The 12637-nt window shown below is 50.1% G+C and overlaps 1 protein-coding gene across 3 annotated transcripts in view; it reads right to left on the bottom strand.

Moving 5' to 3' along the window:
- Positions 1-4300: 4300 nt before the first annotated feature.
- Positions 4301-12637, bottom strand: part of RRP1B (ribosomal RNA processing 1B) — a 31188-nt gene continuing 22851 nt past the window's right edge. For all 3 annotated transcript variants that reach the window (XM_049874971.1, XM_049874970.1, XM_049874972.1), the window contains 3 exons: positions 9468-9626; positions 8394-8457; positions 4301-7374 (listed from right to left, as the gene is read on the bottom strand). In XM_049874971.1, coding sequence (XP_049730928.1) covers positions 7181-7374; positions 8394-8457; positions 9468-9626 — 417 coding nt within the window. In that variant the 3' untranslated portion in view covers positions 4301-7180. The remainder of the gene's footprint in view (positions 7375-8393; positions 8458-9467; positions 9627-12637) is intronic.

The following is a 12637-nucleotide window of genomic DNA, read 5'->3' as shown; positions in this document are numbered from 1 at the left end:
TTAAATATGTCATCCCATTGCCTTCTTGCCTGCATGGTTTCTGCAAGTAGTCCGAGCTTATTCTTATTGGCTCTCCTTTGTAGGTGACTTTTCGTTTATTCCTCGCTGCTCTTATAATTCTCTCTTTATCTTTGGTTTTGGCAAGTTTGATTATAATATGTCTTGGTGACTTTCTTTTAACATCTACCTTATGTGGACTTTGATGAGCATCTTGGATAATCTTCTCATCTTTCACAGTATCAGGGAACTTTTCTGCCAACAAATCTTCAACAATTTTCTCTGTATTTTCTCTTATCCCTCCCTGTTCTGGTACTCCAATCACTCCTAGGTTATTTCTCTTGATAGAGTCCCACATGATTTTTAAGGTTTCTTCATTTTTTTTTTAAATTCTTTTATCTGATTTTTCTTCAAATATTAGTGCCAAGTGATTTATCTTTGGTTTCAGAAATTCTAGCTTCTACTTGCTCTATTCTGCTCCTCTGACTTTCTATTGATTTGTCTAATTCTGTAATTTTATTATTAATCTTCTGAATTTCTGATTGCTATCTATGGATTTTTCCAGCTTATTAAATTTTTCATTATGTTCCTGAATAATCTTTCTAATTTCTTCAGTTGCTTTATCTGTGTGTTCCTTGGCTTGTTCTGCGTATTGCCTCATTTTCTTCCCTATGTCTTGAAGGGTTCTGTGTATTAAACTTTTGTATTCTGGCTCTGGTAATTCCAGGAATGCACTTTCATCTAGAAGATCCCTGGATTCTTTGTTTTGAGAGTCTGTTGAGGTGATCATGGTCTGTTTCTTTATGTGACTTGATATTGACTGTTGTCTCTGAGCCATCTGTAAGTTATTGTATTAGTTTATGCTTGCTTACTGTGTCGTAGCTGCTTGCTTTGTTTTCTTTTGGTATACCCCTATGGGTTTGCTTGAGTGAGCTAGCTTGTTTTTTTTCACCTTTGGAGCTCTGGTGTCCTTTCCCCAGCTGGCTAGAGCTGTTATCAGGTATATCAGTCTGGGAGTCCATTCAGTTTTCTTGTTTGAATTCAGTTCAGGTTTCCAGATAGCTGATTATCAAGTGTGTGGTACAGGCTCTGTCCTACAGTCTTAGAGAGGCAGGGGTGATTGGCGTATATACCAGTATGATTGCAGCAGGGGGTCACGCTCTGAACAAGGCAGGGGGCTGAGAACTGACCCCCAAGTGTCTCTGAGGAAAACGCATCTCTGTTCCCTAGATCGTGCTGGTGGGTGGGTTCTGCAGAGGGACCATGGGCACCTGAAGGTTTTGGCTGTAAGGACTGGGAAGTACCAGTTATCTATGGACCCCTGTCACGGGTGGCTGGGTGACTTGAGTGGAGCTACCAGTCTTTTGGTCCCTGATGCGGGTAGGTGAGGACCTTGTTTAATAGGCAAAGCAATGTCAAACGTCAAACACCCACCTCTCCACCGCACAGCTGAAATGGTTGGGAGTTTGCCAACAAGGGCCTATTCTCTCGAAATAGGCCCACAGAGGTCTATGCAGAAGGGAAAGGTGCTCAAGGTCCACGGACGGTTTATGCCTGGACGGGAGCTGCTTCTGTCCTGAGCTCCCCCGGATAATGGAGCTAGCAAATTATCTTTTCCCCCCAGTTGCAATTTTTTCCTTCCCCAAGGCTGGGAGGATGGGTCTAGGTCGTCACCAGGGTCTATCTCAGGCCCAGGAATTCAGCCGCTGAAGCCAGCTTGGGGGTGGCGGGGGCGCGGTAAAATATACGCAAGTACTTAGCTTTTGCCAAGAGCGCCGTTCTCAGGTTCTGGACCTGTGAGTGGGCTGTGTGGCTGGCTGCTTCTCCCTGAGGAAACTGCGGCTGAACGCTAGTACCAGCCCGCTGCCGCCGCCGCTCCGGGAATGGTGCCTGAGGGCTCCCCGCGATTCATGTCCGGTAACTCCTCTCCATTTGTGAATGGTCTCTTCTTCCCCCGCCCCTCAGTTCGTTGCCTAAGTTTGCCATTGATACTCAGGGCTCCCAGGTTGTCACAAATGTACTTGTTTCACTTGTTTTTTCAGGTCTTTGTTGTAAAGAGGGCTAGCCGGAAGCGTCTGTCTATTCCGCCATCTAGGCTCTGCCTCCTGATTTCTACTTTTATGGCTTTACCGTCAGAGAAGCTGCTTTGTATTATTTTGATGTTTTAGACTCTGTTAAGGTTTGCTTTGTGGTCTGATAATGTAGTCTATCCTGGAGAATGTTCCGTGTGCACTAGAAAAGAAAGTATACTTGGTTACTGTTGGGTGGAGTGTTCTGTATATGTCTATGAGGTCAAGTTGGTTGACTGTGGCATTTAGATCTTCATTGTCTTTACTGAGCTTCTTTCTGGATGTTCTGCCTGCCCCTCACCAAAAGTGGTGTGTTGAAGTCTTCTACTATTATTGTGGAGCTATTTCTCTTTTCAATGCTGTCAACAGTTTGTTTTTTGTAGATTGTGCATTTCTCACCAGCTCCCAGGGGATACCCTGCTGCTGGTCCCACACCACACTGTGAGCAGCCAAATGGCAGCCCTGTGGGAGTCAGTGCTTGGTGAGGGTGGGGAGGATAGGGGGATAAGACTACATAACTACGGTGTATCTAGGCACCACGGTAAATGCCAACAGGAAAGTGTAAAAGCCATACTATAAAACTCTTACAAGAAACATAGGCATAAATCTTTGTGATCTTGGGTGAGGCAGTGGTTTCTTGGATATACCGAAAGCACAAGCAAACACAAAAGTTGGACTTCATCAAAGTTAAAAACTTGCACTTCAAAGATCATCATCCAGAACCTGAAAAGACAACCCAGAGAATGGGGGATCTGCATCTGTTTGCTGCCTTTCCAACCTTGGTGGCGTAGTGGTCAAGTGCTACGGCTGGTAACCAAAAGGTCAGCAGTTCAAATGCACCAGGTGCTCCTTGGAAACTGGGGGGGCAGTTCCACTCTGTCCTATAGGGTCACTGTGCGTTGGAATCAACTTGATGTCAACGGGTTTGGTGTTGTTTTGGGGGAGGGATTTCCTAGCGCCTAGAGCAGTCCCCAGCACAGAGTAGGCGCTCAGGGGGCACTTGCCGAGTGGATGATTTGTGTATTCGTCATTAGTGCAGGGAGGGGAAAATAGCCACTTTACAACCCCGAAGGAGGGTGGTGGTTCCCATCATATGCTTCATATGCAAAGCTGTTTTCTCTCAGTACCTGTGAGTTCATGTGCAGAAAGGTGGAGCTAGGGCGGAGCATGTCATTACGGGGGAGAGCTCAGTGGTGTGCACGGTGAGATGAGAATGTAGAGCTGAGGGGCCCCTGAGGGGCAGTGTGCCTGGGGACACGGGAGCCAGGCGATGGCGGAAGTCTGAGAGCGGCAGACATGGGAATGCGAGTAAAAAATCCCGTGGATTACTCTGAGAAATGACGTGCCTCACGTGATTGTAAATTTGTGGTGGCCGAGTGGTGTAACCCCTACCATGACTCCCAAAACCTTCAGAAAAAGGTTTGCCTCCTGACATCTGTAGTATCTTAGAAGGGGGTGGGTGCAGGAGGGGGCTCTGTGCCCCAATTTGAGGGTGGAGAAGGAATAAGAACGAGAATTCAGCAGAGGCAGAAAAGCCTGGGGTGTCCACAAGAACATAAACCTTTCTGGGATTTTGCATTTGCCACGGGCAGTATTCTGAACTTCCACAAGGTGTAGAATGGAAACCTTACAGCTGACACTTGGGTTCTATCTATAACAGCCCAAGATTGGCCATTTAATTGTCACCTTTTGAGGAAGGGATAAATCAGCGTGCATCCATGTGATGATGCACTATACGGTCCCACCATTGAGACCTGGGGCAAGGGCAGGACATCATGTGTGGGGTAGAGGTCCTCCTATCTGTGTTTCAGTTGTAATTTTAAGGGTTAAGTGACCCTCTGTGGACTTGTCGGGGCCTCAAATCACAACTGAAGACAGAGCTCACTCAGGGAACTTGTGCCTCTAAGCCTGCAGACTGCATAACGCCTGGACTGTTTGACCAACAATGGGCAGACTGACTGCCGGCACCCAATAGGCGAACAATCCGCCTGACTGGTAGCAGGCTGGTGGGTGCTGCCCGACTGTGCCCCCAATGTGTGAACTGAGGTTGCTTTCTGGGAGGGAGCTGGGGGGCGCTCCATGGGGCACACTGGCAGCTCCCCACTCCCACGGTCCTGCAGAGTGGATGCTTTAGACGCGGCACTGGGTACGCGAGCCATTTCATCACTGCTTCAACCGCTCAAAGGATGTGCATCTTCACAGTCCCCAGAGGGGAGCTTTTATGCATCCGGTGGTCAATGTCAAGCACGAATCCGAGGGCAAAGACAGATTTGTTTTTATTGGACTTGGCATTGACAAGGTACTGACAAATGCTGCAGACACTAATACAAAGTGATAGTCAACAAACAGTCCTTGCCCGCAGTCAGCAAAGTTCAGAGAAAACACATACAAAAGTGAAAAGTATTCTTTCCAACACTGACAATAGCTTCCGGATTTTCTTCATACTTTGTGCTTTCGGTTTAGTAAAAGTTAAAAAGGATAATAAATTTGTAAAGTCTGATGCCAAAGTGTACAAAATTGACCAGACCTATTTGGGTAGGGGAAGTTATCATTTTACAAAACACTATGATTTAAGATCAGCAGTATTATTACTTTTTTTTTTTTTTACTTTTAAGTACCTCTGGCAATTTTACCCAGGAAAATAACATGCATCAACAAATAGGAAAACTGGTATTCTAAATGGGTTTTCTTTATGTGCCGTATTTCCTATTGTGTGTGTATGTAATGAAAAAAAAAAAAAAAATGCTTTTCTTCCTCTGTTGCCAAAATTTAGGCATTGACAAAATAAGTCGCAGAAAATCTATTCAACTTACCAACATGGAGTAAGTGAAGACAAAGAGAAGAACAAACAGAATTCAAGCACAGTCATCCTGGATAAAAATTCACAGGCACAATTTTATAGGAGGCGTGTATTCATAGGACATTCCACTGGTACCTCAGAGTAGACAGATGATACGTAAACGCTATGCGGATAAGTTCCCACAACGGTCCGGAGAACAAACATGCCATTTTTACCCGAGAGTGTCTTGCTAAGACAACGTTGTTGGGTTACATGGCACCTTTAGATACATGATTCATTTTTAAAGCTGAAATAAAAATCATTAGAAAAATAATTTGACGAAGAATAATGAAGCATTTCTTTAAAACACAAAGTTAAGAATATTTTTGAGGACGCAAATCTCATCTTTTCAATACATCAGTTTTGGTTTTGAATGCGATTTAAGTCTCGTATCAAATGCAGCACGCTTAGAACCATGCAGCCACCGCTACGAAGCTCAGTTGTACAGGAAACTTCCCATTACAATGGATGTTCAACACCACAATGGTACCTACTTCTGTCACAGGCAAAGATCAAAGTCAACACTTTTGTCTTACACCCCCTGGTCTCTGTCAGGAGTCAACCCACCCTTTGCCAGCTAACCTGTTGCTGTCGAGTCGACTCCGACTCACCGCGACCCTACAGGACAGAGGAGAACTACCTCATAGGGTTTCCAAGGAGCAGGTGGTGGATTTGAACCGCCAACCTTCCGGTTAGCAGCCATAGCTCTCAACCACTGCGCCAAACTACGTGGTCAGTATTCACTGATGAAGCCCTACCCTGATTAAGTTAATCAATGAAACCAAAGTCAACCAATGAGGCCCTGCCTTTTAGCGGGCCTCCCTGTTGTCCACTGCTGAGGTACTGCTAGGGGCCCTGGTGGCCCACCTGGGGAGCAGCAGCAGCGAGGGGGACTGGCCTGGGTTTGGTGTGTTGTGGGGAAGGTGGGGAGGCGGCTTGAATTTCCAGATCCCTGAGCAGAGAGCTGGCTGGGAAAGCACGGAGCACCTGTGCCCTGTGCCAGGATTTACCTCTAGAATTTTTTAGTGTGCAAACCACCGAGAAAGAGCCTTGGGCTTCAGGGACTTCCCTTAGTGACCCTCGAGCTGGGTTCGGATGTGCCTCTTACTGGTCACTTCGGTCCAAGCTTTCCTTAAATGAGATACATTCTTGAGTAAGCTCTGCTTTACATCACGCTTCCATCTCACCAACCAAAGTCTGCGCGTCTTCCCAGCCCTGCTTCTTGTTCTTAACTAAAAGTAGAAAAACCTTATAAAAGTTTGTTGGCGCAAGCCTCAGTATTTTAGATAAAAGGTAATAGCTATGAACAAATAAATAATGACATAAAACTCCGCGGACAGAAAATCAACATGCACAGAAAATTGTTATGGGCTGCCAATTTCCAGACACTGTTGCCATGCCTCGAGAGGACTTAGTTTTAACCCAAGACAGGAAAGAGACTTTTGATGATGTGGGTCCTTCAGGCCCCTGGTTCAAGTGCGAACGTATGAAGGAGAAAGTGGAGTCCCAACTTGGAAGAATGAGTGAGCTTGACTCAAGACCATTGCCAACCTCAGCGGAGGGGCTCGGGGCCCAGGACCTGCTGCTGGCCCTCCTTGTGAAGACACTTTGGGCTTGCCATAGAGGTAGGAAAGTAGGGAGGGAAACAGGGAAGAGGTGGAGAACAAAGAGCCCGAGGACTGAGGCTCCCCCGTGTGACCCCCAGCTGATCACAAGTAGAAACTACGGTATTGCAGATTGGCTAAGAAGAATCGTCCCCATCAGTAAGCTGCCGAAGACCCGCCGAGCACAAAGCCCTTCATGCTTTTTAGAAGTAGCACTATTAGACAGACTAAACAGAGCCAGGAAACCAACTGGCTTGGAAAACATGGAAACAAGGACCCAAGCTCCACATACGCTGTGAGCCCACTGACCGGGAGATGACATTCCATGCTTCAACGGTGCTGACGACGCTCGTTTATTGAAAGGTACGGGTCAGTGCGCTCTCCTCAGCTCCGCTCACCTGGGGCAGTCACGGTCGCGAGTCCTGCGCTCGTGGTAACCGCTGGGGCTGCCCATGCGGGAAACCCTGGCCAGCTGGAGCTTGGCATGGGCACTTCCCGGCCTCGGCGACAGGGTGGGGCAATGGTGGGTGCCAGCTCACAGTCTGGCCCTTCTGTGTACAGTTTATGGGAAGTTATAAAACAATAAAAAAAAAGGACGCACGTTTTAAAAGTTATAATTTACAGCATATTCTGTACAAAAGCAGTCTTGAAAAAGGAGTCCTGCTGTTCCGTCAGAAGAAATCCATGGCGGTTGGTCTCCTCTTTGGAGGGGTGGCCAGCACCTTCCTGGGTGCCAAGGGAGTGCTGGAGGGAGAGCTCGTGGGGGTCTTCAGCACCCCATGGAGGGGCCTCTGCTCAGGGTTGAAGGCGACTCGGGAGGGGCCCGTGGGACTGACCAAGATGCTCTTGTCTGTCTTCTTGAACTCTGCCCCAGATGGAAATAAGGCCCCATATTAACCAGGTGACTTGTCTGTGCAGCCGGCCTAGCGCGTCCCCTGGGGCTGGGTCTCGTGTGGCAGTGACCTGCCACCACTCCCACTCACTCCTGAGAACTTTGGGAACTTCAAGTAGGGGAAAACCCCACAGGAATCAGTTACTTCCTCAAGGAATCGGCCCTGAGGGCCTAAAAGGTCCCGAGGCTCATCCCTAACAGACTCTGGGGAGCCCCCAGGGGTGCCCATCCTGAAAGGACAAACTTTGGGGGAGACGGGTTTAAGGAACATGGACAATTATTAGTAACCCCAGAATAAAGAGGCTGCAGGAGTCTTATCTCAGGGGATCTGGCTCCCCCATCTTCTCCAGCTATAAAGACCAGGCTTCAGTGGCCCAGATGGGGGCTGAGCATATCAGGTCCTGGCCAGACAGCACCTCTGCACACCTGTACGCAGGCACGCCCATGCACACACACAGGTATGCGGGCATGCCCATGCCCGCGCACACACACACGCAGGCATGCCCTTGCACACACATGTGCACGCACACACGTACGCAGGCACACCCATGCACATGCATGCGCGTTTACTTGTGGTCCCTAAAAGTGGCCAGGTCTTAAAAGTTCATCATATACTTTAATCCCCTTCTTCCCTCAGGCAGCAGGTAGTTCCTCTCAGCCAAGAGGCAGCTACACCTGACAGACAGACCATTAACATCTCAGCTGGCCTCTCTGTGTGATGGCCTATTCTCGGAAGATGGCTTTTCACATCACCTTTTACAGACAGCCTCCCTCAAGGGGTCCCCATATACTCCTCACCCACCTGGGCCCCCAGTGACAGCTCACTTCTGACTCAGGAGCTGGTAGGGGCTTGGAGTTCCTCAGACACCCAGAACTCCACGGCTGCCTGCCTCATGGGTGGTGCCTGCCCTCGAGGGGCCTCCAAGCCCCTCGGCCATGAGAAGAGCCTGTGCTCCTGATGAAACGCCTCCTAACGCAAACACCACACTCACCTGCAGTCATGTTTCTGTTAAGCCCAAAGGTGACCTTCTTGGAGCTGGACGGGGTTTTGTTTAACTGCAGAGGAGGAACAACAAGAGGGGTAAAACAGATGAAACTGAGGTGCTGTGACTGCTCTGTGGTGACTTAGATTCTCCCGGGAGAACTCACGGGATACCTGCTGGCCCAGGAGAGAGAGAGAGACGCGTTCATCACTCGTTTACTAACCACACACCCAGCACAAATGCCAATGGGCCCACTGTTGCCTTCTGCTCAGTCAGGGACGGTGGTGCCACAGCTGGACGCTGATCCTGCCTCCACAGGTCCCTCAACCCCGCAGCATCAAGTGGTTTCCTGTGCACGTGGGACCCCCCGGCGACCCTGGGAGCTGTTCTGGTCACTGTGCAGTCAGTCACCTGCCTGGTCACCGACCTCTTGGTTCCCTACCTGTGCTGCCAGTGAGGACACAGCACACTCACGGTGGCTGAAGCCTTGAATAACAGGCAAAGTCCATCGCTGAAAACTGTCAGGATACACTTTAATAACTCTCATGCATTTCCTCCCAAAGGATTAAGTTTGGACTTGGCCCCTGGAAACAGCTCCGACCCTTCACTGCTACCCACCATGTCCCCTCTGCAGCACCTCCTCCTCGCCCAATTCACGCAGACAGGCTCTCTAGGGCCTTCCTCCCTCTTCTACACTTTTTCTCCAGGTTTCACCTGTTCCCACAGCATCCGTCCGTGGTCAGGAGTCTGCACCTCCACGTGCCCTTCACTGTGGATCCTGTAGCGGCTGCACCTGACCACCCAGAAATGTCTTGACCTGACTGCAAGGCTGAGAACGCGGCCCCAGAGCCAGCCTGGCCTCCTGCCACCCTAGTGTGGCCTGGCACAGGGGACCTGACCCCTGGACAGGACCCAGAGGCCACGGGGTCTGCCAAGAGTGCAATGGTTTTAGAAGCATTGGTGATGCCCAGGCCAGCATCTAGGCCCTGCCTGCTTGCGCCCCTGTGCCCGCCCCGTGTGGGGGAGCAGGGGCAGGCTTTAGTGTCACCCAGGTTCTGCAGACACCATGGAACCCAGACGTACCTGGACAGCGGGGCTCAGAAGGGAGATGGGAGCAGTGCTTTTGGTTTTCCTGAAGAACAAGGGCTTTGGTAAGAAGGGGGTGTCAAACTTCACAAAGTCGTTTTCCACCCTCAGCTTCTTCTTCTTCTTCTTCAAGGGGCTGACTGAGCCACTGTTTCCCTATGGAGCAAGTGGAGAGAAGCAGAAACAGAGAGGTCACACCACAGGGCCACCTCCACTGCCACATCATACACACATGAAGTAAAACTGGAGCGAAAATGAGGTGCAGATGTGGCTGAGAGGCCAAGTCCCAGGCCCCAGTACACTTAGGCTGAGACCCAGGCCCTAAGATGAGACAACCCCACGCCACACGGCCTCCTGTACAGGGTTTGCCCAGACGGCTTTACTCAGCAGAGTTCCCTCATGAGGCAAGCCCTTCTTCATGATGGCACCATGTCCACATGAACCCAGAGGCTTCCTGTCTTCCCAAAACATGAGCCCATTTCCTTCTGATCAAAGACAAACGAAACAAAATAAGCCCATTGCTATCTAGTCAATTCTGCCTCATGGCGACCCCATGGGTTACAGAGTAGAACTACTCCATAGGATTTTCTTGGATTTGACCTTATGGAAGCAGATCACTAGGCCCTTCTTCTGTGGTACTACTGGGTGGATTTGAACCTCCACCTTTAGGTTAGTAGGCAAGTGCCAACTGTTTGCACCCACCCCCTACCCCGGGGCCTGATCAAAGTCTGACTGGCCTGAGAGAACGAGCTGATGTCCCAGACTTGTTCTGTAGGTCCACTGCAGGCAGACACACAGCACTTACTGGGCCTACAAACTGACAACAACCCACAGACTTGCTCTTGGTTTGGGGCCCACAGGTCTGGGAAACCTAATGCTGTTTGTCTAACTGGTGGTTTGGGCAAGTCCTTGTGTTCCTGGCTTGGAGGTATCTGCTGTGGTCCCTCAGTAGACACCATGGTGCCACCAGGAAGGACAGCCCAGGAGCCGTCTCTGGCACTTCTCCCCCTCTGCCTTTGGAGACGCACAAAATACAGCTCCTTGTTTTGAGGAGGGCAGCCCTGACCCCATGCCTTTCTGTAGTGACTGTCCCAATCTTCTAAGGCTGCCAGTGGCCTGGAAGATGAGACGTGAAGATGGACATTTCTCTGATGTTCTCAATGAAGAGTGTCCAATGATTAGGGAAGGAGGGCAGAGGGCAGCCAGGAAGAGGCAAGGGTGACTGTGCTGGGCTTCAGGGAGTGTCTGTTTTCATTTTTCAAATGGTCTCCTGGCCTTTTTTTTAAAGTGCTAGAGTATCAGATGCTTGTAAACAGCTCACATGCAAACACTCATGCAGGTGTGTGTACATACAAAGACGTAGCAGTTCAAATGCAGGGCTTCTGGGATTCTCACGAGCAAACGAGACAGTGACTGGCCTTGAAGCCAACTTGAGGCCCTAGCACGAGCTGCTTCCTGGCCATGAGAACAGCCATCTGGTGACGGAGGAGTGGCTGAGCATCACCTGGACAGAACAGTACAGGAGTCTCCCTCCTCCATCTTCCTGTGTGGGCCAGGGACCTGGGTTAGTGCCCGGCCACAGACAGGTGCACTGAGAGCCCAGGAAGGACTCCTGGCAAAGAGCAGAGGGAGCCCAGGAAGCTTGTCCCCAAGTCATCCCCTCCTTGTCACATGGCATGAGGCTAAGCAGACAGAACCTCTGTGGACAGAAGGCAGGGCCCGGAGCCCCTGCATGTCAGAACAGGGAGGACAGCCCCTGGAGGGAACCTGGTCTGGTGGTGACCTGGGGTGGCGGACATGTGGTCTGCTCAGGAATCTTGTGAGAAGCAGAACAGAGCAGGCTCTTGGCTTTACCTTGGGCCTGAAGTCCAGGAGCTCTGGCAGGGGGCCTGGACTCTAGTAGTTTTACCCCACCCCTGACCCTGGTGCTTCTGATGGGCAACCAGGCCTGGAAATAACTCATTTTCCCCTTGACCAACACCTACAGCCTGCCTTCTCCTTCCAGGTGCCGTTTCAAATGCCAGAAGGTTCTGGGGTGTGGTGGAGGAAGAGAGGCAGGCAAAGGGGAGGTGCGATGGAGCTGCTGGATATATGTCTGCTCTGGAGGGGCCTCTCTCAGAGGCTGGACAAACTGATGCAGTGGGCTCCACAGGGGCTGGTGGGCTGCCTCGAAGCACAGAATTCCAGCACAGGAATGGGCAGAGCCTGGGGCATCGTGGGGCCAGCATTACACAGGGCCTTTTAGGTCCAGGTAAGGAGTCTGGAAAGAGCTTTCCCCACCCCCTAGGAAATCACTGGAGGGTTAAGAGCAACAGAATCAGAATCAAGACAAAGAAAATGAACCCTAGAGACATTAAGTGACTTGATAAAGGCCACAAAGCTAGTTAGAGAAAAACCTAAGATTAGAAACAAATTTCCTGAATTCTAGTTTAGTATTCTTATTTCCCTAGTTGAGTCTTTTTACTGACCGTACACTAACTCAACTAACTATTCAGGTCTGAGACCAGCATTTAACCAAGTCGACAGAAACCAAATCACACCAAACGTGTTGCTGTCGAGTCGATACTGACTCACAGTGATTCTACAGGACAGAGCAGAACTGCCCCTTAGAGTTTCCAAGGAGTGCCTGGTGGATTTGAATTGCCGACCTTTTGGTCAGCAACTGTAGCTCTTAACCACTGCGCCACCAGGGTTTCCAAGTCGACACAAGTTTCCTTAACGAAAGGCTGGATGTCTTGACTGCTGCAACGTAGGATGTGTGGCTACAAGCATAGACCAGGGTCGGCACGCTGTTTTTGTAAATGGCAGAGAGGAAACACTCTTGGCTCTGCGGGCCGGTTTGCCAGCCCTGGTATACAAGCACATGCTACATCTAGAGGTGAGGGTGGGAAAAGACCGACCCCATTTACAGCTGGTGCAAGAGATTCAAGTGGAAACAAAGTCTTCTCATCGACAAGATAAGCAAGACAGGAGCATTTTGGGCTTTCTCTTTGCCAAGTGGCCCAGGACTGGCCGTCAGCTAACGCAGAGAATGAGATCAGCATGTGGTGGAGATGCAGTTGGCCTGTCCCATACCACAGAGCCGCACTGCCTGCCTGGCCCATGGGAGCATCACCCACAGCCTGATGCCTCCTGTCCACTGCATGGCCCGGGGAGGAAAGGTGGTG

The sequence above is a fragment of the Elephas maximus genome, chromosome 2 (assembly GCF_024166365.1).
Source record: "Elephas maximus indicus isolate mEleMax1 chromosome 2, mEleMax1 primary haplotype, whole genome shotgun sequence".
Lineage (NCBI taxonomy): Eukaryota > Metazoa > Chordata > Mammalia > Proboscidea > Elephantidae > Elephas > Elephas maximus.
Note: the sequence above shows the minus strand (reverse complement) of the source record. Positions and strands in the feature narration are given on the sequence as shown.